This window comes from Marmota flaviventris, chromosome 8, assembly GCF_047511675.1.
Source record: "Marmota flaviventris isolate mMarFla1 chromosome 8, mMarFla1.hap1, whole genome shotgun sequence".
NCBI classification, from domain to species: domain Eukaryota; kingdom Metazoa; phylum Chordata; class Mammalia; order Rodentia; family Sciuridae; genus Marmota; species Marmota flaviventris.
This window is the reverse complement of record NC_092505.1, coordinates 45,327,760-45,352,814: the sequence shown is the minus strand read 5'-3', so window position 1 is coordinate 45,352,814 and position 25,055 is coordinate 45,327,760. Positions and strand designations below refer to the sequence as shown.

At 37.9% G+C, this 25,055-nt stretch overlaps 1 protein-coding gene across 4 annotated transcripts in view; it reads right to left on the bottom strand.

The window, feature by feature from the left end:
- Tprg1 (tumor protein p63 regulated 1) overlaps positions 1-25,055 on the bottom strand; it is a 597,429-nt gene that overhangs the window by 210,514 nt on the left and 361,860 nt on the right. For 2 of the 4 annotated variants that reach the window (XM_071615179.1, XM_071615184.1), the window contains exon 1: positions 4,770-4,932. The exons of 1 other annotated variant lie outside the window; for it this stretch is intronic. In XM_071615179.1, the coding sequence (XP_071471280.1) occupies positions 4,770-4,772 (3 nt within the window). In that variant the 5' untranslated portion in view covers positions 4,773-4,932. Of the gene's footprint in view, positions 1-4,769; positions 4,935-25,055 lie in introns of those variants that run through there. One more of the 4 variants, XM_071615192.1, reaches the window with a different exon arrangement.

The window sequence follows — 25,055 nt, the reverse complement described above, 5'->3', positions numbered from 1 at the left end:
AAACATATCAAAAAAATTGTACACCATGATCAAGTAGGATTCATCCCTGGGATGCAAGGCTGGTTCAATATACGGAAATCAATAAATGTTATTCACCACATCAATAGACTTAAAAATAAGAACCATATGATCATCTCGATAGATGCGGAAAAAGCATTCGACAAAGTACAGCATCCCTTTATGTTCAAAACTCTAGAAAAACTAGGGATAACAGGAACATACCTCAATATTGTAAAAACAATCTATGCTAAGCCTCAGGCTAGCATCATTCTGAATGGAGAAAAACTGAAGGCATTCCCTCTAAAATCTGGAACAAGACAGGGATGCCCTCTCTATCCACTTCTGTTCAACATAGTTCTCGAAACACTGGCCAGAGCAATTAGACAGACGAAAGAAATTAAAGGCATAAAAATAGGAAAAGAAGAACTTAAATTATCACTATTTGCAGATGATATGATTCTATACCTAGCAGACCCAAAAGGCTCTACAAAGAAACTATTAGAGCTAATAAATGAATTCAGCAAAGTGGCAGGATATAAAATCAACACACATAAATCAAAGGCATTCCTGTATATCAGCGACAAATCCTCTGAAATGGAAATGAGGACAACCACTCCATTCAAAATATCTTCAAAAAAAATAAAATACTTGGGAATCAACCTAACAAAAGAGGTGAAAGACTTATACAATGAAAACTACAGAACCCTAAAGAGAGAAATAGAAGAAGATCTTAGAAGATGGAAAAATATACCCTGTTCATGGATAGGCAGAACTAACATCATCAAAATGGCGATATTACCAAAAGTTCTCTATAGGTTTAATGCAATGGCAATCAAAATCCCAACGGCATTTCTTGTAGAAATAGAGAAAGCAATCATGAAATTCATATGGAAAAATAAAAGACCCAGAATAGCAAAAACAATGCTAAGCAGGAAGTGTGAATCAGGCGGTATAGCGATACCAGACTTCAAACTATACTACAGAGCAATAGTAACAAAAACAGCATGGTACTGGTACCAAAACAGGCGGGTGGACCAATGGTACAGAATAGAGGACACAGAAACCAATCCGCAAAACTACAACTATCTTATATTTGATAAAGGGGCTAAAAGCATGCAATGGAGGAAGGATAGCATCTTCAACAAATGGTGCTGGGAAAACTGGAAATCCATATGCAACAAAATGAAACTGAATCCCTTTCTCTCGCCATGCACAAAAGTGAATTCAAAATGGATCAAGGAGCTTGATATCAAATCAGAGACACGCCGTCTGATAGAAGAAAAAGTTGGCTACGATCTACAGTCGGTGGGGTCGGGCTCCAAATTCCTCAATAGGACACCCATAGCACAAAAGTTAATAACTAGAATCAACAAATGGGACTTACTCAAACTAAAAAGTTTTTTCTCAGCAAAAGAAACAATAAGACAGGTAAATAGGGAGCCTACACCCTGGGAACAAATCTTTACTCCTCACACTTCAGATAGAGCCCTAATATCCAGAGTATACAAAGAACTCAAAAAATTAGACAATAAGAGAACAAACAACCCAATCAACAAATGGGCCAAGGACCTGAACAGACACTTCTCAGAGGAGGACATACAGTCAATCAACAAGTACATGAAAAAATGCTCAACATCTCTAGCAGTCAGAGAAATGCAAATCAAAACCACCCTAAGATACCATCTCACTCCAGTAAGATTGGCAGCCATTATGAAGTCAAACAACAACAAGTGCTGGCGAGGATGTGGGGAAAAGGGTACACTTGTACATTGCTGGTGGGACTGCAGATTGGTGCAGCCAATTTGGAAAGCAGTATGGAGATTTCTTGGAAAGCTGGGAATGGAGCCACCATTTGACCCAGCTATTCCCCTTCTCGGTCTATTCCCTAAAGACCTAAAAAGAGCATGCTACAGGGACACTGCTACATCGATGTTCATAGCAGCACAGTTCACAATAGCAAGACTGTGGAACCAACCTAGATGCCCTTCAATAGACGAATGGATAAAATATATGTGGCATTTATACACAATGGAGTATTACTCTGCATTAAAAAATGACAAAATCATAGAATTTACAGGGAAATGGATGGCATTAGAGCAGATTATGCTAAGTGAAGCTAGCCAATCCCTACAAAACAAATGCCAAATGTCTTCTTTGATATAAGGAGAGTAACTAAGAACAGTGTAGGGACGAAGAGCAGGAGAAGAAGATTAACATTTAACAGGGATGAGAGGTGGGAGGGAAAGGGAGAGAGAAGGGAAATTGCATGGTAATGGAAGGAGACCCTCAGGGTTATACAGTGGAGGAGGTAGAGAGAGAGGAGGGGAGGGGAGGGGAGAGGTGGGGAGGGGGGAGGGTGGAGGATGGGAAAGGCAGCGGAGCATAACAGATACTAGTATGGCAATTTGTAAATCAATGGATGTGTAACTGATGTGATTCTGCAATCTGTGTATGGGGTGAAGGTGGGAGTTCATAACCCACTTGAATCAAAGTGTGGAATATGATATGTCAAGAAATTTGTAATGTTTTGAACAACCCACAATAAAAAATTAAAAAATAAAAAAAAAATAAAAAAATAAAAAGAAATCAGTCTGAAAGGCACGGATATCTTTTCTGCAAAAGAGATAAGGAATGGTTGCAGTAATAATTCTGATCACATCCACATGAAGCAATACATATGGTCCCTTATGGAGGGTGATAAAGTCATGAAATAGAGTTCCTTGCAAATAATCATCACACCTATTTCCTGGGGTGACATGTAACAACTAAGAAAAGATATGTAAAAAAGCTGATGGTGCAGTTGAGCCTTTAGAAAATTCTAAACGGTCTAGTATAAGGAACAGAAGAAGGAGAACTCTGGATAAAAGACTGTACAGGTGCCACTGAAGTTCAGACTGAGGCTGAAACCTTCAGGACACGCAATATTGTGATTTTCCCCAGCTCCCTCGGTGGTCTACGTGCAAGAGCAGGAGAAAATGGACAATGAAAGTGACTCAGAAAATGCAATGACCAAAGAAAAGGACTGAGAGTGTAGGCAAGACAGAGATAACCTAGGCAGAACGGAGATGAATAGGAAGAAAGAGAAGGGCTCTTAAGTGGAGGAAGGTGAGCACAGATGGCCCAAGAAGTATAAAAGACATCAGAGAACCTGTGATGGAGGTGAGAGATGGAATGGTTTGTAGTCAAAAACTGAGATCCGGTTGTTTGTGGAAGTCAAAGGAAAGCCCTCCAGATAATGACAAACCAGAACAATGTTAGGGCTTCAGGAAGGAGGGAGAACTACAAGACATATGCATAAATCCTCCACAGATATGGAGAAAGACAAGGGTTTCCTGACTGACAGTGGGAGGTTTGGCATATGGAAGAATTAGCAGTTTAACCAAATCTCATGTTTTTCAGAGAAGCAGGGAATCCTGGGAAGAAAAATATTTTGTGAACAGCAATGTGAGACAGAGGAAAAAAGTAACATTAATCTTACTTTAAGGTAAGATTTAAGAAACACATTAGGGCAGGCACAGTGGCCCATTCCTGTAATCCCAGTGGCTCAAGAGGCTGAGGCAGGATGATCGCAATTTCAAAGCCAGTTTCTGCCATTTAGCGAGGCCTTCAGCAACTTGGCAAGACCCTGTCTCAAAATTTAAAAAAAATAAAAAGGGCTAGGGATGTGGCTCAGTGGAAAAGCACCCTTGTGTTCAATCCCTGGTACCAGGGGAGTAAAAAAAAAAAAAAAAAAAAAACATCAGAAGTCCGCATAAGAAGACCTCCAGACAAAACAAGAAGTACCCCCTGGAGAAATGGGCTTACAGTTAGGGCAGAAGATAGGGAAATAACTCAATAAAGAGAAGAAAAATATGGGAGTTTGTTGGCATTGATGGCCAAGATCCTAAAGCAGGATGCAAAACATAGGGATAGGATTCAGGGGGAAGGGAGAAGTGGTCAAATGCAAGAGGGAGGCGGGGATGCGCCCAAAAGAATAGTAATGACCAAGGAAAGCTAGGATGTGAAACCTGGCAGAGAACACGGTCTTCAAATTTCCAAAAGAAACTTTGGAATAAATTTGTTTGGATGCCATAAAACCATGATATTTGCTCAGAGCTCCAAACAGCATGTTGTGAAAATATGATGCCTCCAAAATAATCTTTTTTCTGAATGTGCTGGGCCAGATTTTTCTTTTACCAAAAACTTAACTCGTGGTGAAAGCCACAGTGACTCCACTGATGGAGGAAAAGGCCCAGATTTCTCTAGGTAGAGCCAAATGCGGCCCAAAGTAGTCAAGCAGACTGTACAAGTTCAAGGTCACACAGTCAGTCAAGGATAAAGCTTCAATTCAAATCCTAATCTGATGAAGCCAGAGTTCTGAGCTCTCTGCTCCATTCTGCTTCTATATAAAGAGAACTATCAGTAAACATTCTAGCTATTTCTGGGCCCATTATAACAAGAAAATGAATTAATATTTGCAAAAGCAATAAACTTTGCAAGCAGAGACTCACTAATGTTACTAAATAATTCATTATGTGAGAGTTTGAGATCTAAACTAGAACCAAAATACGAAGTGCTGTGGACAGTGAGAGCCAAGACCCACACACAGTGATTTGGCAAGGACCCTTAGAGGAGGTAAGATTAAAGCTGACCCTTGAACAATGTGTTTCATTTTCCTGAAAGACACTGTTCCTCCAGATTCTCAGACATACCCTTAGTATCTTCCTTTCAACAAAGCTGAAGTAATCTGGCCTTGAGTAGAGAGTAGAGGAAAGGTGGCCAGAACCTACCATGCCAGCTGAAGCCAGGTGTGGGATGGCAGACAAAGATCCAACTACTTAACATACAGTTGTCTTACTTTGGCGAAAATGCCCATCTCCAGTCCAGGCTCCTGGGGCCTGACCTCTTTTCCAAGTCTGCAATCAGCCTGCTGATTGGTCCTGACCTCCTCCTCCAGCTGGATCTTGTTTTGGACTTGGCTCCTTCTTCTCAGCTATTTAATTTCAGACCTCTGTTCCTGATTCTGAGAGTGAATGTAGCCAAGCCCCTTCCCACTGCCTGGGACAAGGTATAGGGATTGTGTTTAGGCATCATGGACCTAGGTGAAACAAAATACAGGTGTCCATCATTGCCCTTCTGTTGGAGGCTTCACTTGGAAACAACGTAGCTTCCCAAAAGGGCTCAGGATTCAGAAGAACAGGACTACATAATCCAATGTGCAGCAATAAGGTGAAGAGAGACCTCAGAAAGATGGAAAAGAAGAGTATTGTTTTTCCAAATAGCACTGGAGGGCAATCCAGGTCTGACAGCAGCAGCCCCTCCCCTTAGCACCCAAGGTCTTTCTTTCTATCTGGTGTGGTTGAGTCACTAAGGGGATCTATTAAACCTCACTTAATACATAGCTTTGATCCAGCCATGAGGCTCAGCCTGTATACAGCTACCAACCCACCCCTCCTGCCACAAAAAAAAAAAAAACAGAGACTTTCTCCCAAATTTTTGTGTCACTGATTTGGTGCCTCCACCTCCAGTAGCAAGCAACTTCCTGGAAGGCTGGGGGGGGGGGGGATGAAAAAAAGCAAGACTGATTGTCCCTATTGCCCATTCCCATGCCCCACTTTCTACCCACAACCCCTCCTACTCCCCAAGGGGTGCCATTTTGAAGCCAAAATCCACTTTGTCAACACAAGAGCAGCCCTGCCTTCTCTTGCTCCACACGCCATGTGACCCTGGAGAACCTCCAGAGCACATTTCATTTGGCACCAACATCTAGAGGTCACTGTGACCCAAAACTTCCTGCATTCTCAGGCTGGCCAGTGCCTGCCAAAGCCAGCCATGGCGGGGAATGAAGAGCGCCACTTGGGGGCAGGGGAAGCTGACCAAGTGTGGTGTTGGTGGCTGTCGTGCTTGCCAGCAGACAGTAGCAATGGTTTTCCACTGCTGGCCATTCATTGGACTTGGCCAGCTTTGTGCCTTCCCCAGGACCAAGTCAACAAACTGAGACCAGAGGAGCAGCCGCTCTGGCATGCAGGGTAAAGCCATTTCTGTTTTTTGCAAGCACGCCATGGGCAGAAGCTATGTTCAGTGGTCCCAAGAATCTAATTTCCCACCTGTCCTATCTGCTGGGCACTGCAACTTGACAAGTGATGGATTGTTGTTCCAGTTGTTTTTTTGTTTGTTTGTTTTGTTTTTTGTTTTTTTCTACATAGAAAATAAAATGTTATAGAGGCCAAAGACTTCATCTTGAATTTTGCTCAGGGCCAAAGGCAATGAATGTGAAACTCTTAAGTCTGGGAAACAATTTTTGTATCAGTTTTCAGAGTTCCTTCAATGCAAGAATCTTAAAAAGTTTTAGGGGTACAAAATATTATAAACCATTCAAGCCAGTGGTTCTTTATCTAGTTTGGTAAAGAGAACTTTCAGCAATTGGAAAAAAAAAATCCCAGCTTTTTCTACTTTATTCACAATTTGGGGAGTGAAGGGGACTGTCAGAAATGCATCTGTGGATGTTCTTGTCTGCATCCAGTTCCATTCCTTTATTTCTGAACTTTTTCATTTTGTAGAAGGGGAACCATGAGATCCAGAGAGGAGGCTGACTCTTATGGAGACCAAAGCTAGGTGGGGTCCTGATGCACCAGATGTCCCAATTCGTAACCTTTGTAACAGAACACATTATGCCCTTCCATTCTTGTTCCTCTTTCGTTATCTTATTGTCCCCCCCCCCCCTTTTCTTTATTTTGCCTCCCTATGATCTCCTCCTTAGCTCCTCTCTCTTTAATTCTCATGTTGTAACTCATCATAGCCTGTTTCCTTTTTTTGCTTTCCTCATCCCACTCTTCTTTCCTCTTTCTTTCTGCCCTGTGCCTCAGGCACCCACTCCATTGATCAGGCTGAGCTCTGTGACCCTCTGAACAGGTCACCAGCCCCTAAAGCATATCATGCCTAAAGCAAGGAGAAGATACAGTTGCAGAAATAAGTGAAATCAAAAAGAAAATCCTGGCCCTTTCCTCAAGTCGTCAGTTCAGTGCAAATGGATCATTTTGCACTAGATGGGTTAAGAAAAAAATGACTACAGAAAGGGATAAAAACAAAGAAAACAATTCTGTAGATGAGTGGCTCTCAAAAGCATGATCCAAAGACCCTCGAGATTTCTGAGAATGCTTCAGGAAGTCCATAAGGTCAAAATTATTTAAAAAATAATACGAAGATGTTATCTACCATTTTCACTGAGTTACCATTTGCACTTAGGTACAAAAACAATGACCGATAAAATCACTGGAGCCTTAGGATATACGGAGGCAGTGACATCAGTGAGGACCATTTTCTTCAATGTCTTACATGAAGCAGTTATTTATTTCATGAAATTTAGAGACCTTATTAAACAGCTTCTTATATTCTATGACAAATACAAAATGGGCATGAAACACATCTATATACTGAAGGATATATGTTGTATCAAGACAAAGAAGTTATAGAATTGACATTCAAACATTCTATGACTTTTTCATGGAACATCATCTTTATGTGGAAGAACTGATAAACTATTGTTATTTAAACCTAGATATTTGAAGAGATTTTCTTAGTAGTGAACCAAGTAAGGCTGCGTCTTCAAAGGTAAACCAATAATACCTTTTTCTTATCATGAATTCAATATCACAATAAAAATTACTGTTAGAAAAGTTATATATACCATCATCAACTTGGCAGTTTCCAAATACTTAAGATTTTTCTGATTAGCCAGTTCCAGAGACTCACGAGGCTAAGGCAGGAGGATCACAAGTTTGAAGCAAGCCTCAGAAGTTTAGCAAGGCCCTCAGCAACTTAGTGAGATCCTGTCTCAAAATGAAAAAGTAAAAAAATAAAAAATAAGAATGTAGCTCAATGATAAAATGTCCCTGGTTAAATCTCCAGTGAAAAAGAAAAAAATGCAGATTATATTAGGGCTGATACTGAAATTTGTGACAATTTGAATTTTGGAATGAAATATGCCAACATTTGAAAGATTGACAAAAGTCAGTGAACCAATATGTTCCAAATGGTCAGTACCTAGTGTTGTAACACCACCCATAGGGAAAATATTCACTTAAAATATATGATGGACTAGTGGATTTCGATATAACTGAATAAAAAATCATCATTAATATGGTTCCAGATTCTAAATACAACCAATCCTTAAAACAGCAACCACATGTCAAGTTTTGATGTAGCAAAGTTTCCACTATTATCTCAAAATACTATTAAAATATTCCACCCTTTCTAACATATTTGTATAAAGCAAAAGTTCCTTCATCTACTTCAACTTAACAACATACTGTTGCAGATTTAATATAACAGAAGATAAGAAAATCTATGTATTCAATTAAGCCAGGCTTTAAACAGATTTGCTAAAATGTAAAATAATACCACTTTTTCTTTTGGAAATTATGTGAACTAATGAATATTTTAATTTCTCAGCTTTGACTTCTAACACACTAAATATGAATAGTTCTAATTCACGTAAGGAAAAGCCCTTCAGAGTCCTTAATACTTTTAATGCACATAAAAAGGATGTAAGGCCAAAACGTTTGAGCATCACTGCTGCAGACTATTGTAAAAAGAAGGCAAAGATGTATCAGAGACAGATGAACAACTCCTGGAGATCCACTCCAGCCAAGGGAAGAGGGACCAGCGAAGTCTTCACAGAGGACGTTAACGGGAGAGAAGCCCCAACAAAAACAACCTTCAAAAAACAAACCCCAAGAAGAGGCAGTGGGGACTGTGGTTGGTGGTTGGTGCCTGCTAAGCAGAGGTTATATATGGAGCCAAGAACAAGCATTCCATTAGGCACTGCTGAGCTACAATATGCAGAGCGTCATGAGAGAAGCCCCTTTTAAGGTTGGTGTTCAATAAATGTTTGCCAGGTGAAATTGTATGTGAAAGCAATGATTCACCAAGCCATGGATGGATTTAGCTCTGTCTTATCTACTTATCTACATATTCTACAGTATATATAAGAATATTTTGTAAATACAACTAATAGAGGCCAAGAGAAATGAGATGATAGATGCCAAAGTGCAAATCAGAGACAGACTTGGGTCCTGATCAAACTGTTCTTGCCTGGCTCCAAAGTCTGCTTCATAGAACATTTTCTTCTGAAGTCTCGCCCTGGCTAAGATTCCTCTGTCCCAAAGAAGGACACTGAGTAAATAAGGAGAAGTCAGACACAAGCTTTGAGACTCATGTGAATACTCATTCCCTGGTAAGAGCAATGAAGATTCAGAGATGGAAAGATCCTGTTCTTATCCTCAGAGCCTCATGAACAAGACCTTCATGGGGGAGAAACCCATCTGACCAAGCCTTAGGGAGCTCCGTTCCACTTTAAGTACAGAGCACAGAGATGGGCCCCACCCAAAGCCGGTGAGGCTTTCCAGAGGGACAAAAGGTTTGCCAGTAATGCAAGAGATGTTCAAAGAATGGGCACTGATTAAATTCAGAGCACTAATTCATGAATTCAAGGCTCTTGAAGGGCATTGACCCTGTCTTATTTGCCTCTAGATCATTCATCACAGTGTCTGTCACAGGAAAGACTTCCCATAAATGTCTAAGGAGTTGTTCTGAATGCAAGGATAAGGGAGAGAGGGGCTGCAAAAACCCAATTTTCTATGCTCTGGTCTATAACTCCCCACTCTTTCTTTGCCCACCATTAGAAATCTTGACAGTTTTTGGCATAAAAATCTGCCTCCAGCAGGCAACCTCTTCTGGACCTGCAAACAAAAGGGAAAAGGTGTCTAGTTTTATTGCAGACAAAACCTTGCAGGTATCCAGGATACATGAGATGGCTGGCACTGAAGATCAAATCTGTTTCACCTTCACACAGCCTCTGTGTCATCTCTGTCTCAGCAAACAAGGGCCATAGGAACTGCACTGAGACCTGACTCATAAGCCAGACTCTGTGAGGAAGGGTACAATCAATACATATGACAGAAGTCTGGTACAATGCTCTGGAACTGGGGGAGTATCCACAAAACTGATGCCAATCATTTCCCAAGGTCATGCATCCTTCTCCTCCAGGTTGGATGGACCTGCTCCTTGCCTCCCTCCCTGCCTCAACCAGAGCAAGGAGGAGGGCTTCATTAATAGATGACAGCAAGGGGATTATGATCCCTAAAGAAGGGATATTATTTGGTTCTCTCACCTCCCCTCATATCCAGATAATCAGCACTATCTATTATCTCTAAAATCACCCAAACTTAAGACATTTCCTCTTTGGGGAGTTGGCTGCCAAAACAAGTGATATCAGAAGAGAATTAATTGTGCCTCAGTGAACTTTGGTGCTATAACTCTCAGAGCAACACTAATCAGAACAAATAATGCAAACTTAAGATGCAAGCAGGAATCAATGAGGAATTTCACCAGATTAAGTAGCAAGTCAAACTCCACATTCAAAGACTTGAAAAAATCCTGTCAAACTGGGACTTCCTAAAGCACCAATAGGGAATCAAAGAGCATGTTGAACTTATATCTTTTATTTGTATACAAAGTGTTAATTGTGGACAGGCATCATGGTAGTAAAAGAGGAAACGTAGCAGATAGTTATGCAATGTTAAGAGAAATATAAGAAAGAAGGAATCTTACTGGAAAATTCTTGTGAGACTCAGGTAGACTGTGGCCTCCTTCATAGAGCCTGCCCATACTGCCCTGACTCAGGCTGAGACCCCTGTCATACGATACCCCTTACATAACCCTATGGTAATACATAGAACACATTGTAGTACTCTATTTCCAAAAATATCTCCCTATTGGACTTCAATGGTCCCTAAACTCAGGGATTTTGTGGAATTATTTTTGTTTTCTGGGGTTTAAGCCTAGGGCAAGGTTCATGGTAGGAGCTAAGTGTTTTTAGGATCTGAATTTTCAGCAAGATTCAAGTCATAAATTGAAAAATGAATGACTGATGGAAAACTAGAGGTAGGCTCAAACAAGGCTGATGTCCCAGGGGCCGCCCTGGCAGTGTCCTGCTAGGCTGCTGACTTTTCCCAGAATAATACCGCCTGATGTTAATAAAAGACAAAGGCCCATGGAGACATGGTAAACACTGAAAAAAGACTTTGGTAAGTACAGGAAATAAGGATCACATTTCCTTTTCAAAGTAACTACCTTTAAAAGCAGGAGGAAACATTTTTTTTTAGTGTGAGTTTCCAATTCCCCAGAATATAACATGTTGGAAATTAGTGGTGGCCTCGACCAGCATACAGATGGCTTCACCTGTCTTTCCATTGTCTGTCCACGTCCTGAAAATGAAAGAAAAAAATCCTTGAGATGAAAGATCACCTAAAACTGCAAATTCAAATCAGTAAGGTTCCAATATTTAAATGGCTTCTTTGGCATCCAAATAAATATTACTAATTAAATTCCTGTAAGCTCACAAAATAAGAGATGTTTTTATTCAGATCACAGAAACAATCCATACAACACAGAACACAATGTTTCCCCAATAAAGTTATGAAAATCTGCCTCGTTGGAAGCCAAAATTAATATTCCTCCTGTTCTCCTGGGTCAGATCTGTAAGGTCACTCCAGCCAGATCTCTCTCTGAATGTTGAAGGCTACTCAATTAATCTTCTTGTTTACAGAGATTTGAGAGCATTTAAGGAAGGTCAGAAAAATAAAACCAAGCAAAACACAGCTGAATTCCCCACTGTCTTGTGAGTCCTACCTACACTCATTTTCTCTTCCTCCTTTCCCTTGTTTCTTTACTTACTTTTTGTCCCTATATTCTCTTTCTTTTGTTTCTTCTTTCTTCTCTTCCTCTTTCTCCCCTTGTCTCTTTTCCTCTTTATTCTATCTCCATTCTTTTTCTATTATACAGATTTTGACTTTGGGGTAGTATCCAATTGTGTTGTATCTAGTGCCTGTATCTTTAGCATCCTTTCTTTTATTTATATAAGAGTGAAGAGACAGGGATTGTCGGAATTTAGAAATGTGTTCATCAATTTAAGAAAATCAGAGAGCACTGAAAAAATGAAGAGGAAAATCTGATGTGGTTTGGATATTCAAAAAATAAAAGTCTTTGCCAGGTTGTATCTATTAAATAGGTTAATACATGTGTTGCACTTAGAACAGTGCCTTGCATGAACTGAGTCATCAATGACATTAATTTTGTGGTCCTCATTCTTAACACTAGGCTGGTCAGCTGTCCCCCTGGAGATAAGCCATGGTCCCCAGTGGTATTGCCCACAGCCAAAAGCAGTGTCCACACTGAAGTGAGACGGGCTAGATGTAGAATCCTCACACCTGCACTCTGAGCAGCATATGTGCCCCTTACCCAAAGTCACAGGACCAAAGAAGCAACAGGTAATCAAAACTTTTAAAAGAGAAGAAAAGCATTTGAAGAAAATCAATACAAGTGAGAAGCCACTGACATAACAAATACAAGGATTGGAAACTGAGTTAATCAAGGACACAGACAAGGACGTTTAAGATAAAGATTAATATCTTCAGGATGATTGAAGAGGATTTTACATCCATGAAGAAGCAGTGGCTAGGGCCTTGCTGCTTACAGTAGGGTTTGCAGACCAACAGCTTCCCTGTCACCTTTCCAGGTGATGTTAGCAGCACATACTCTCAGGCCATACCCTTGACTAAAACAAGACTCATAAGTAATTAGCATGCCCATTTTGATTAGAGGAGCACTAAGGAGCAGGCTCAGCATTTGAAGCATAGATTAAAAAAAAAAAAAAACTATAGTTAACAAGCAGAAATAGATGCCACTGAACTAGTAATTACAGAGTCAAACGACCTAGTTAACACAGTCTCCCTGAGTGCTGCATGTGAGTGGATAACAAAACTAAGTGGAGAAAAGAAAGGAAAAAAACATTTTTCTTAGCATCTAAACTACCAGTCAAACAAGAAAAATAAGTAATTTTACACTGCAAGGATTCAGAAAAAATGCCACCTTCATACCCTCTAGAAAGCAACAGGTACTGAGTAGATAAAGAAAATGTGGTATATACACACAGTGGAATATTATTCAGCCATAAAGAACAAAACTATGGCATTTGTAGGTAAATGACTGGATCAGGAGACTATCATGCTAAGTGAAATAAGCCAGTCCCTAAAAACCAAAGTTGTTCTCTCTGATATGTGGATGCTGACACACAACATTTGGAAGGGAGGGAAGAAGAGAAGTTCATTGGATTAGACAAAGGGAAATAAAGGTAAGGTAGGGGAGATGGGAATAGGAAAGACAGTAGAATGAATCAGGCATAACTTTCCTATATTCATATATGAGTTCACTACCAGTGTAACTCCACATCATGTACAACCACAAGCATGGGAAGTTACACTTCATGTATGTACAATATGTCTCAATGCACTCTACTGCCATGTATATCTGAAAGAACAAATAAAAAAAATTAAAAGAAAGCATCTACCTATGTGTACTTGAAGATATCTGAAAGAATTGTGTGAAGCAAAAAGAAAATATATCAAAAAGTAAAATAGCATAGACAAGAAATGGAAGTGAATAAATGAAGTAGGGAATCTATGTTAGGTTTAAGTCACTCTTGTTGCACAGCCTTAATCCCAGATCACTTCTAAATGAAAGGTGTAGAGTGCTGAGAGGGAAGAGAAAGGAAAGAATTACTAAGATTCTAATCTTGTTTAGAAGAAGACAGAATTAGTGAGTCTAATTATAGTATCCTGAGCAATAATACCTACTCTAGAAAATAATAATAATAATATGTAATATTAATACTAACTTTAGAAAATAATAATAATAATATGTAATATTAATACTAACTTTAGAAAATAATAATAATAATATGTAATATTAATACCAACTTTAGAAAAAAAATCCACTTCCTATTGACAGATACATATCAATGGTTACCTGAGAAGGTAGGGAGAGAAGTGAGGAGAAAGGAGGATATTGTATGGGGACTCGAATTAGGTATTTTTGAAGTGGTTAAAATGTTCTTTACCTTAATTGTTTGTGGATGTTAAATGGTTTTATAAATTTATCAAAATTTATCAATTTATGTTATCAAACCAATACATGTTATTATATACAAACAAAATTATATACAAACAAAATTTCAATAAAGGTGTGTTTAAAAATGCATGTCCTATATATAAAGTAATTACCAAAATAATAAAAATTAGATGCACAATTTTCAAAGCACTAGAAGAAGAAAGGAGATGGAGAATCTTGAGTAACAAGTACAAGAGAATAAAAACAACTCAGGATAATAACCAATATTTATTCTGCACTCACTCTTTGTCAGGCATCTTTTTAGATATTTTATATATAATAAAGCCTTTAATCCCTAAGGAAGTCAGTGAATTAAGTACAAATATAATTTTTTTTTCATTTTGTGGATGAAGAAGCTAAAACCCAAAAATTTATGTAACTTAACCAATATCAAACATCTAGTATGGCACAGCAGGGGTTCCAAGCCAGGTCACATCCACACTCTTACCACTCCTCGTCACAAATAAAAACATAGAATAAAGTGGAGAAACAATTGCAAAAATGTCACTTATCAAAGCCAGAGTATTTTTTTTAAAGAGAGAGAGAGAGAATTTTTTTAATATTTATTTATTTATTTATTTATTTTTTAGTTTTCGGCGGACACAACATCTTTATTTGTATGTGGTGCTGAGGATCCACCCCGGCCGCATGCATGCCAGGCGAGCACGCTACCGCTTGAACCACATCCCCAGCCCCAAAGCAAGAGTTTGTAGTAAATTTTCCTATTATAAGTCAGAAACTAAGATTTGTTAAAGAAAAATAAAGCTTAGCTATGTTGTTTACAAAAGAAAAGCTTAAAACAAAAAAAGTACAAAGAAGTTGAGAATGAAAACATGTAAAAGATCTACCAAGGAAATATTTTTTTTAAAAAAGCAGGTATTATTAATGTTAATATTAATATAACAAAGAATTGAAGGTGATGAGTATTTTAAAATTCAAAGATGAATAGTTTAAATTGACCAAAGATACAACTCCACAAAGGAAAATAAAGCTACCATTAAGTTTGTACATAGTCATCACAGATTCTAAATATATAAAGAAAAATTATGATTTAGTTAGTAAAAGATTTTTTTACTTACTTTCTTAGTAATTGATATTTTAGGTAGACCAAAACTAATAAGGATAATTTCTCCCAAATACTTTTTAAAAAGTTGTTAAATTTTCACATAAATACTAGAATCCTGGAAATTAGTCATTTCAAGCTATACTGACCTTATTATATTGTATGGGGACTAGCATTGGGTAGTCCCCATAAGGATCTGAATAATTTTTTATATTTTTTAAAAAAATTTTGCATGATGTTAGAGTACATTTTGAAATATTATACATACATAAAATAAGTATAACTTGTTTCAATTAGGATCCCATTATTATTGTTGTGCATGATGTGGACTTACATAGGTCGTGTATTCATATATGCAGATAAGAAAGATAAGTCTGATTCATTCTACTGTCTTTCCTATTCCCATGCCCCCTACCTTCTTTTCATTCCGTGTTGTAAAGTCCAATGAACTTCTGACCTTCCCTTCCCTTGTTGTGTGTTAGCATCAACATATCAGAGAGAACATTCTGCCTTTGGGTTTTTGGGACTGGCTTATTTCACTTAGCGTGATATTGTCCAGTTTCATCTATTTACCAGCAAATTTCATTCTTTTTTATGGCTAAGTAATATTCTATTGTGTATATATACCACATTTTCTTTATGATCTGAATAATTTTGACTAACAAAATATATATTGTTCCAAGCACTCTACATATTCACAAAAATTGATCTTTTATCAGGCAACAACTAATCTTCAGTAATTTCTATAAAGCAAAAATTACATATCGATCTGAATCTCTGATCTGTACTTTATAGTTCGAAATTAAAAACAAAAGGTAGCTATCCTCTTCAGAAAAAGATAAACCACTTAGAAATATTAAAATATTCTTTCAAATAACACCTATTTAAATGTCAAAATGAATGACAATGAGAACTCTTCTGTCAAATTTTGTGGGTTGTAACCAATGTAGCAAAGTAATCTTGAGAGTAATCAGTATGTTCTGAAATACATTTACTATTAAACAAGGAATAAAGAAGATAAGTTAACCACAAATCTAATTTAAGATATTTTAAAATAAAGGTGAAAATATTTAAACACAACTGAAAAGGAATTAATACATAGACAATAAATATGAATTTTTTAAAATTTAGTGTTATCCAATAACCCTAAAAGTTTTCTTTTTTAATAATCTGGATAAAAACAAAAAGATATAGGGCTTCTAAACTCAAAGGGATTGTCCGAGGTCAGGATAGCTTGAAATGACTAATTTCCAGGATTCTAGTATTTATGTGAAATTTAACAACTTTTTAAAAAGTATTTGGGAGAAATTGGTATCGACAATGTGTTTCTTTAAAATATAATTTTAACACCTTTTAGACATTGGAACCGTACCTGACTTTGGACCAACCGCAAAACCAAGCAGAGCCACCAATTACACATACACATATATCACCTTGTTAATATAGACTAGAACAGCATGTGTGAGGGAACTGTAAAAGGAGAAACTGTATTGTTTTAAAAGACATTAAATTGTATAAAATAACTTGCTCTGTTAAAAACCACAGTGTTTTGATTTAGTATTTAAATGACATTTTTGTAGGGTAAATTATCTCTAAAGTCTAATATATGACTTCAATATAAATAATATTTTATTGTATTAAAGAGTACTGTATTGATTTGCCCAAGTTTTGTATCTTAGTAAAGATATTACCTACCTTGGATTTGTACTTTACGATTTAACATGCTGTATCCTGGGCTGGTTATGTTAACTAAAAACATAAAGTCATTACCTGGAAAAACAAAAAGCAAAGGAGTCCCCAGTACCAAAACAAAAATTTGTTGCCAATAAGGAGATTTTCAAAATGTTAAGAGAATATTATAAGTTATGCCAGTAAATTTGGAAATCTAAACAAAACCATATGAAAATCTGGGTGCAGTGGTACATGCCTATAATTCCAGCAACACAGGAGACTGAGGCAGGAGGATTGCAAGTTGGAGACCAGCCTCAGCAACTTAGTGAGAGCGTGTTTCAAAATAAAAAAAATAAATAAAAAGGATTTGGGATGTAACTCAGTGATAAAGCATCCCTGGCTTCAATCTCCAGTAACAACAACAAAAAAATCGTTACCAATATGGAGATTTTAAAAATGTTAAGAGAATGCTATTTATGTGTTAAGCCAGTAAATTTGGATTTCTAGACAAAATTTCTAACATAATATCCTGAGATATTATAAGAATAATAATCACAGATCTTTCCTTCAAACTAATCCCAGGTGATTTTATGGATTACTTCCCCAAATCTTCAAGGAAATATTCCAAAGTACTTTTGAATGGACAGCTTCCCATTTGATTCTATAATAGTAGAAAATTCTGATATCAAACCATAGAATGTTAGTTCCCAAATCACTCAATTAACTTATAAACACGAATTTTTAAAATACAAAACCAAATTTCTTAATTGTACTTTTAACTTTTTAAAGTGTTAGGTAAATATATAATAGGTAGATAGAGATCAGCATGAATAACATACATAAATGGATATATCCGAGAGACTATGTGTGTGTGCATTAGCAGTTGGAGAGATCTCAGTAGTAATTTAATATAATAACCCATTTTAAAGAAATCAATGTTCAAAAATGAGCAATTTTTTTACTCAATTGTTACCACAAGTAAGAGACAATAATTTTACCATCTAACTCAAATACAAACCTTTGTTACTTGAGATGTTCTTTAAAGAAAGTCTTTTATTCCTTCCTTCCTCTCACCTATTACACAGATCACAAATACTCTCTGAATTTAGACTGGATATAGAGAATGAGATGATAGCATGTAGATATAGGTGCTTTAAGCATAGTTTAAATATGTAAACTTGTAAATAACTGAAAGAAACTTAGGTTATTTGGAAGCAACCCAACATTTCAGAACAAAGTTAAGGAGAAGGGTCATGATCTTTCTTTGTTAGCGCAAAATATTGGGGTTCCTTAAACCATGATTCTGAATTTTGAAAGCACTAAAATATTATAGATGTCTTATGAAATCTCCCAAAGCTTCTCAGTGTGTATTACCTGTCTCGTTTTGTTTCCTATTCTGGTAACAATAGAGGGAAAAGAATTTTCTATATCAAGAGATCTTCAGAGGATGTGATATACTGAAATACTATGAGATTCACATCTTGTTATAACCTTTAATGACATAAAAGTAGAAAGAAGTTAAAAACAAAAACAAAAAAGTTAAGACACACATTCTGTAGAATCAGAGTAATCCTTCCTAGCATTAAGATTAAAAATATGTAGTTCAACACCATTTTTTTTCATTCATTAATTCATTGAGCAAATGCTTATCTCCTATGAGATAATTTCTACGATAAGTGCTAAAATATATAACAATTACCAGTGGTTCCGTTCTTTAAAATTTGCTCTCTACTCGGCAAAATACATAAAACAGAATATAAATGATTCCTATGTGCCAAAGTAGATGTGTTCAGCACCTGGTTTTCCTATAGCAGAATTTGGTCTTACTCCAGTAATAACTGAAATAGAATTGAATCAGATATGACCCCTCTCCAAAAAGCCTACTGTTTGATGAGGGGAAGACACACACACACACACACACACACACACACACACACACACACACAAGAAAGGACGAATGACTTAAGTGGTAGAGCTGTCCAGAACAGGAGGGTACTTGTAGCTGGAGAGATGAAGACATCCTTCAAGAGATTAAAGTTGGCCTCAAAAAATGTGTAGGATTTGCATAAATGGAGATGAAGGAAGTGATTAAAGATGATTTTAAAATACTGTATTTTTAAGAAGAAAGAAAGGAATAGAAAAAGACAGGGCACATATTTGAAGGGCCATTTTCTCCATTTGAAAGTTGTAAGGAGATGAGATAAAAAACATAATTTGGAACTAGACAGTGATAGACCCTTGAACACCAAGCTGATGGAGCAACACTACTGTTCAAACCCATTTGTACCTCAACTCAAGCCAAGGAAAAAATCACTTGTGAAGTGATTGACTACTCAATTTTAAGGTTGTTTTATTAAAATCAAAATGAATGAAATAAATCTTTATCCTCATATGCGGTGAATTTTTTTTTCTTCAATCAGTTTTCTAAAAGCAACAATAGTTATACCTCTAAATTTTTCATTCTGGGTCAGGTCCTCTATCTTGGGCAGTGCCAGCAACTATAAAGCTGCTGGTTCTATCCACAACCTGGAAAGAAGGCTGCAATCTTGACATATTGATCTTCTATGTGCCCAAGGCCCATGTGCCTCTTGACTGGGCAGAGAAAGCTGCTGTCTGGTCCCTGGTGAGAGATAACTACATACTAGGACTTTCTCAGAAAAGAATGAGCCAGAACTGCAGCAAACACCATCTGTTATCAGGGAACAGAACTACTCTAGCAACAGCATGAGTCTCCTGGAATTTCATCATGCACCACACACGGACACAACACCAGGTCCAGACATTAAATCAAGCTATATCCCCTAACCACCAGACATTTTTCCTTTCTATTCATAACTACTATGATCCACAAGTTTCATGGCTTTAAATGGAGCAATTAGCTTACAGCCAAAAAAGCTCATTGACAGTTTACACACCTTTGGGCAGTGAGCCTTCTCCACCCCGCACCCCACCCCCCCATAGGACCTTGATGCATAAGCCCAACTTAGCAACACAGCCTGGCACATGTTGTTTTATTTTGGCTTGTTTTGGTTTTTGAGTCTAGCCTGTATGACCTTATGGTTTATGTGAACTTACACACATCACTCAGTTCTTACTAAGAGCATGATAATAACTGTGTTTTTGTTACGTAATTGTTGTAAGGATTACATGAGAATAAGCTTGCCACTGTGCTTGGTAAAGTATGTGCCCATATGGTCAATCACTGTTATTGAACATATTTTATTAGGCAGCTACTATTTATGAGGCGATAGAAATGACAAAGGATACAAGGTATATTAGAAGGGTTCTGTAGAGGAATATAACTAACAGGAGGGATGTGTGTGTATGTGTGTGTGTGTGTGTGTACACGTGTGTGATTATAAAAATGGGTATTTATTAGATTGTTTTACATGATCAGAAGCTGAATAGTTCCACAACAGCCATCTGGAGGCTGGAGAGATGAAGGAAACTCCCTGGAGAGTCATTGATCCCAGTCTGCTTTGGAGTCTGATGTCCTCAGGTGATCACAGCAGCAATCAAAGAATCTTCTCAAGAAGAATCCAGCTCACATCTGTTGCTGTTTCCTTGTTCTTCCAACATTTTATTGCAACCAAGCCCCAACTTATCAGACTGTGCTGCCCACACTTAGAGAGGGTCTCTGCTTCAGTTTGCTGTCCCACTTGCAAATCATTCCTAGACACCCTCACTGAGGCTTTCAGAAGCCTCGTCGTAATCTTAGGCATCTCTTAACCCAATCAAGTTGACCATTCAGATTAACCATCACACAAGGTCTCTCCTGAAACATTTGGGTAGGATCAAACGTGATAACAGTTTGTACTGTGTGTATCTACGTTCTCTGCCCTACCTGGCATCAGATAATGTGATTCTTAAATAGCTTTACAGACCAGCATCAATTTGGCCATATCACAATGTTCTAATGGGGGTGGGGATGGGAGGGATAGCAGTACTGAAAGATAGAGGCTTTAGTTAAGAAATAGCTCTCTCTTGAGGCCGGCCAGGAATGAAAGAAGCTATATTTAGACCAATTAGACAAAACTTTCTTTAAATTAGGTTGATAATTTTGATTTTAAAGGGTAGAAAAGACCCTTGGACTTCCTTCAGATTCATGTCAGAAGAAAGGAAATAAGAGAAATGACAGAGAGGAGTTCTTAGGCAAAGACCCATGAAACAGCTACTGAACAGTGTGTTTATAAGGATGCTCCTCATTTTTATGTAGCATATGTCTTGAAAAGTTTTTGATTTTGTAAGTCCTCTTCACAAGCCCATATCTATGGGTATTTCTATTCATGTGCCTTTATAAAGTCACATGTTTCTATTGGGGTTGATAGTGTCAGTGCTGTTCACTGAGCACCTACTGTGTCCCTGGAGCATTGTCAGCTTTGCCTTGAACAACAGGACAGGAGGTGTAAGGAGGCTCATTGTGCACATGAGGAAGCCGAGGGTCATCTTGGTGAAGAGACTGGTCCAAAGACACACACACACCACACACACCCAGTAAAGGACAAAAGTAACTTTTGAAGTTGGACCTGCCAAGTATCACGAGTAACATGGAATGGGCTTCTAGTTCATGTCTAGAATGTAGCATAGAAACTTCATATGAGCACTTGGAAAATATTGAATTCACTGACAAGAGAATACTGAGCTGGGAGTTTAATCCTGTTAGACCCAGGAGAATCTTAAGAGATCAAATTCAAAGTCCTTGTTTCCCAGACTGGAAAATTTGGATCTAGAGATGCAATATAACTTATTCAAGGAAAAAAAATGCTAATATAAAAATTTAGGTCATCTAAACCCTGCTCTGATAGTTCCTGAGGGGCCACTGACCGACCACAAGTCAGCTGCAGTGACCGTGAGTCATCTGCCTGGACACCTCCTTTCTTCCCTGGGTTCTGCTAGGTATCCTCTCCTGTTCCCAAGCCCCTGAGAGGAGGCTCACCACTTCTGCTCCACCCCTGGTTACAAGCCCAACATCCATGCCAGAACCGTCAGAGTTTCCAGGCCTCTGGCTGCAAGGCTGTGCTGGCTTCTGTGACAGTACCAGTGAGAAGCACCTCCTCCATGACAGTGTCACCTTTGGTCACAAAGGCCCCAGTGGTTATGTTTGTGCCAAGAATCTCACAAAATATTTTTAAACAGGTCTGCCAGCTTTTGCTCTGCCCCACCCCCACTAATTATAGGCTGAAACCCAGTCAATGGAAAATATGAGGCTCCAGCTTGTCTTCTCCTTTTCCTTGTCCTTCTTTTTCTCACACTCTGTCCTGCCCAGACCTCCTTTCTCTCCTCTCAGATGCAAAACAAAAAAACTTCTGTGCGTGTGACTGGCCACAAACACAAACACCTGCTCTGTACGCCTCTGTGTATGTGTGTGTGTATTTGCTCCCATGTGTATGAGCAGCAGGGAAACAGTAAGCGAATATTCTGCTGTTCTGGCAATAAATTTGCTGGCCTTTTGAAGTGTCAGTCACAGTTTATGACTGTTCCAGCTGCACCTATGAAAGTTCTAACCACTGGAATTTACCTAAGCTTAAGAATCTCAAGATAAATTATAAAGTTTGAAACAGAATCAGTCTGACCAAATTGCAGTGAGTGGCAGGACACCTGAGAGGGCCCGTCTCTGTTGCTCGGTGTGAGATGTCACAAGTCTTAACTTGGATTTGGAATCAATTTTAAGTGACTCCGTTAACAGGATGTGTGTGGATAAACCCAGAAGACTGCCTTCGACCTTGAAGAGTTGGGTGACAAAATTTACCAAATGTTGTCTGGCCTCCTGACAAGACACCTAACATTCTTCTAGGTTTTCATCTTGCTGGATAAATCCGCCTTTAAAAAAACAAAAGTCAAGAAGTTCTACAATGAGTCAAGCACCATGTTCCACACTTTTCATCGTCTCCTTTGTTAATCTTCCCCAAAGCCCAGAGAGGTTACTTAATGCTCTGTCCAAAGTCATGCAGCCCAGGGAGGCAAAGTCAAGCAAGGACCAGGTCTTCACACTTCAAACAGCATGCTACCCCAGGTACATACTTACCTCCAAGCCACTTTCCATATATGAGAATGCACTGCCATCGTGTTCTTAACCTATGTGTCCCCTCTTGTCTCTTTCCATTAATGGGTTCTTCTGTGGAGAGATATATGGTTCACTTGTTCCACTCAGCAGAGGCCAGCTAAAGAGCTGGAGTTTGGAGGGAGAGCACAAAAAATATGCCAGGTACAAAATGTTTATAACCTTGGTGGTAAAATGTGAATCTCTAAGCAAGCCAGACACCAACTCGAGGAGGTTCTTGGTCAAGGGCCAGATGGGTGCCACAGAAAATTCTTGCCATTTCATATTTAAACTTTTGACCTCATAGATGAGGTCTTGAAATATAATTAAAGGATGGAGTTCATGTCCCAGAGGTTAATAAAGATCTACTTGTTTATTTTTTTCACTCTAGTGATTGCTTATTTTAATACCAGGATATGTGGAATGCAGAATGCCAATCAAAACCAAAAAAAAAATTTTAAAAACCAAGAATCAAACAAACACCAAAGAATTTTGTTTTAAATTAATATTAGTATAGGGTAGATATTGCATTAGCAATATTAGCAATGAGAAGAGATCATGAAAATGAAAAACATTTAGTTTGTACTTATTTCTAAACTGTGCTGGATATTGGTAAAAAGCAATATAAGTTAATCTTAAATCAATCGATCTTACAATTTAGTGTGGAACACAAATAAGTAAGCAAGCAATTACAGTAGAGTCTCATGATAATAATTATGGCTACTTAGTATGTAGCAGATACCTGGCTAATGCTTTACTTAAGTTATAAACAAAATGTTTTAAGTAGATATTATGATCACATATTACCACATACTATTATTATTATACAAAAATAAATTAATAAAATAGACTCAGAGACACTTAAAACTTATCTAAAATGACACCTAGTGTTGGGTGACACCAAGATATTTAAACCTAATCTGCCTGAATTCAAAGACATGAGTTCCTGGCTACATAATACATCATAATATATCTGTCACCATCAGATCCTTGTCTTTCATACAAACCTGAATTTATACAGCAGAAGAATTTAGAGGCAGACATGGTGTCACATGCTTATATTCCCAGCATTTCAGGAGGCTGTGGCAGGAGGATCACAAATTCAAAGCCAGTCAGCCTTAGCAAAAGTGAGGTACTAAGCAACTCAGTGAGACCCTGTCTCTAAATAAAATACAAACTAGGGCTGGGGATGTGGCTCAGTGGTCAAGTGCCCCTGAGTTCAATTCCCAGTACAAAAAAAAAAAAAAATAGAGATGCTAATAAGACAGAGGTTAGATTGCAATCTAGCTAGAAGCGAAAGTTTTCATTGCCAATTACAGGTTTTCCCTCCTCCCTTCATTCAGTAGGAAGTATATAAATCCAGAATGCATCTCCAGGTCATGCTAACTACAGAGGCATACTTATAGGAAAAGGTGTTTTAGGAGATATATTGAGACCAGTAAAGCTCTTCAGAGCAAACGAATTGGTGCATGCCTCCATGACTATCTTTTTTGGGGAAGAGACACTGACTTTGCTTCAGGTACACTATAGTAAATTTGAGCCACCATACTTTGGGTTCTGTTTAGGTGCAAAGCTAACAGTTCTCCAACTAAAAGAAAGTATCTGGTAAGTCAGATACCTAGTATTTTAAAGTTGACTGATAATTATCCCACCCGTAATAAGTGTGTGAAAAACATGAGATGCAAATATTTCTAGCAAGAGAAACAATCTATGATGGGTTTAGTCTCTGGAATTTAAACCCAAAGGAGTTTTGCCACTGAGATACATTCCCAGCCCTTTTTTTTTAATTTTTTTTTTTTTTTTTTTTTTTTTTTTTTTTTGAGAATGTGAGACAGAATCTCATTAAGTTGCTGAGACTGACCTTGAGTTTGCAATCCTCCTGTCTGGGTCTCCCAAGTTGCTGGGATTACAGGTGTGCATCCCTGGACCTGGCATGTAGTCACTTTCTAATTGAATTATAATTAACATACAGTAAGATGCACACATTGTACTTGTTCAATCTCATGGGTCTTGACAATCTTACACATCTGTTTTACTCACTCTCTCAAACAAAATATACAACATTTTCATCACCCCCCAAAGGTTCCTTATAATCTTTCCAGAGTTTTCCAGAGAGACAGGGATTTTCTGACTCCCATCACTGCTGATTCGTTTCACCTGTTCTTGGACTTTAAAACAATACAATCAATGAGATATATATTTGCATCTAGCTTCTTTCAGTTAATATGATATTTTTAAGATTCACTCACATTGTTATATGTAAGAATAGTTCATTATTTTTATTAGTATTCCATT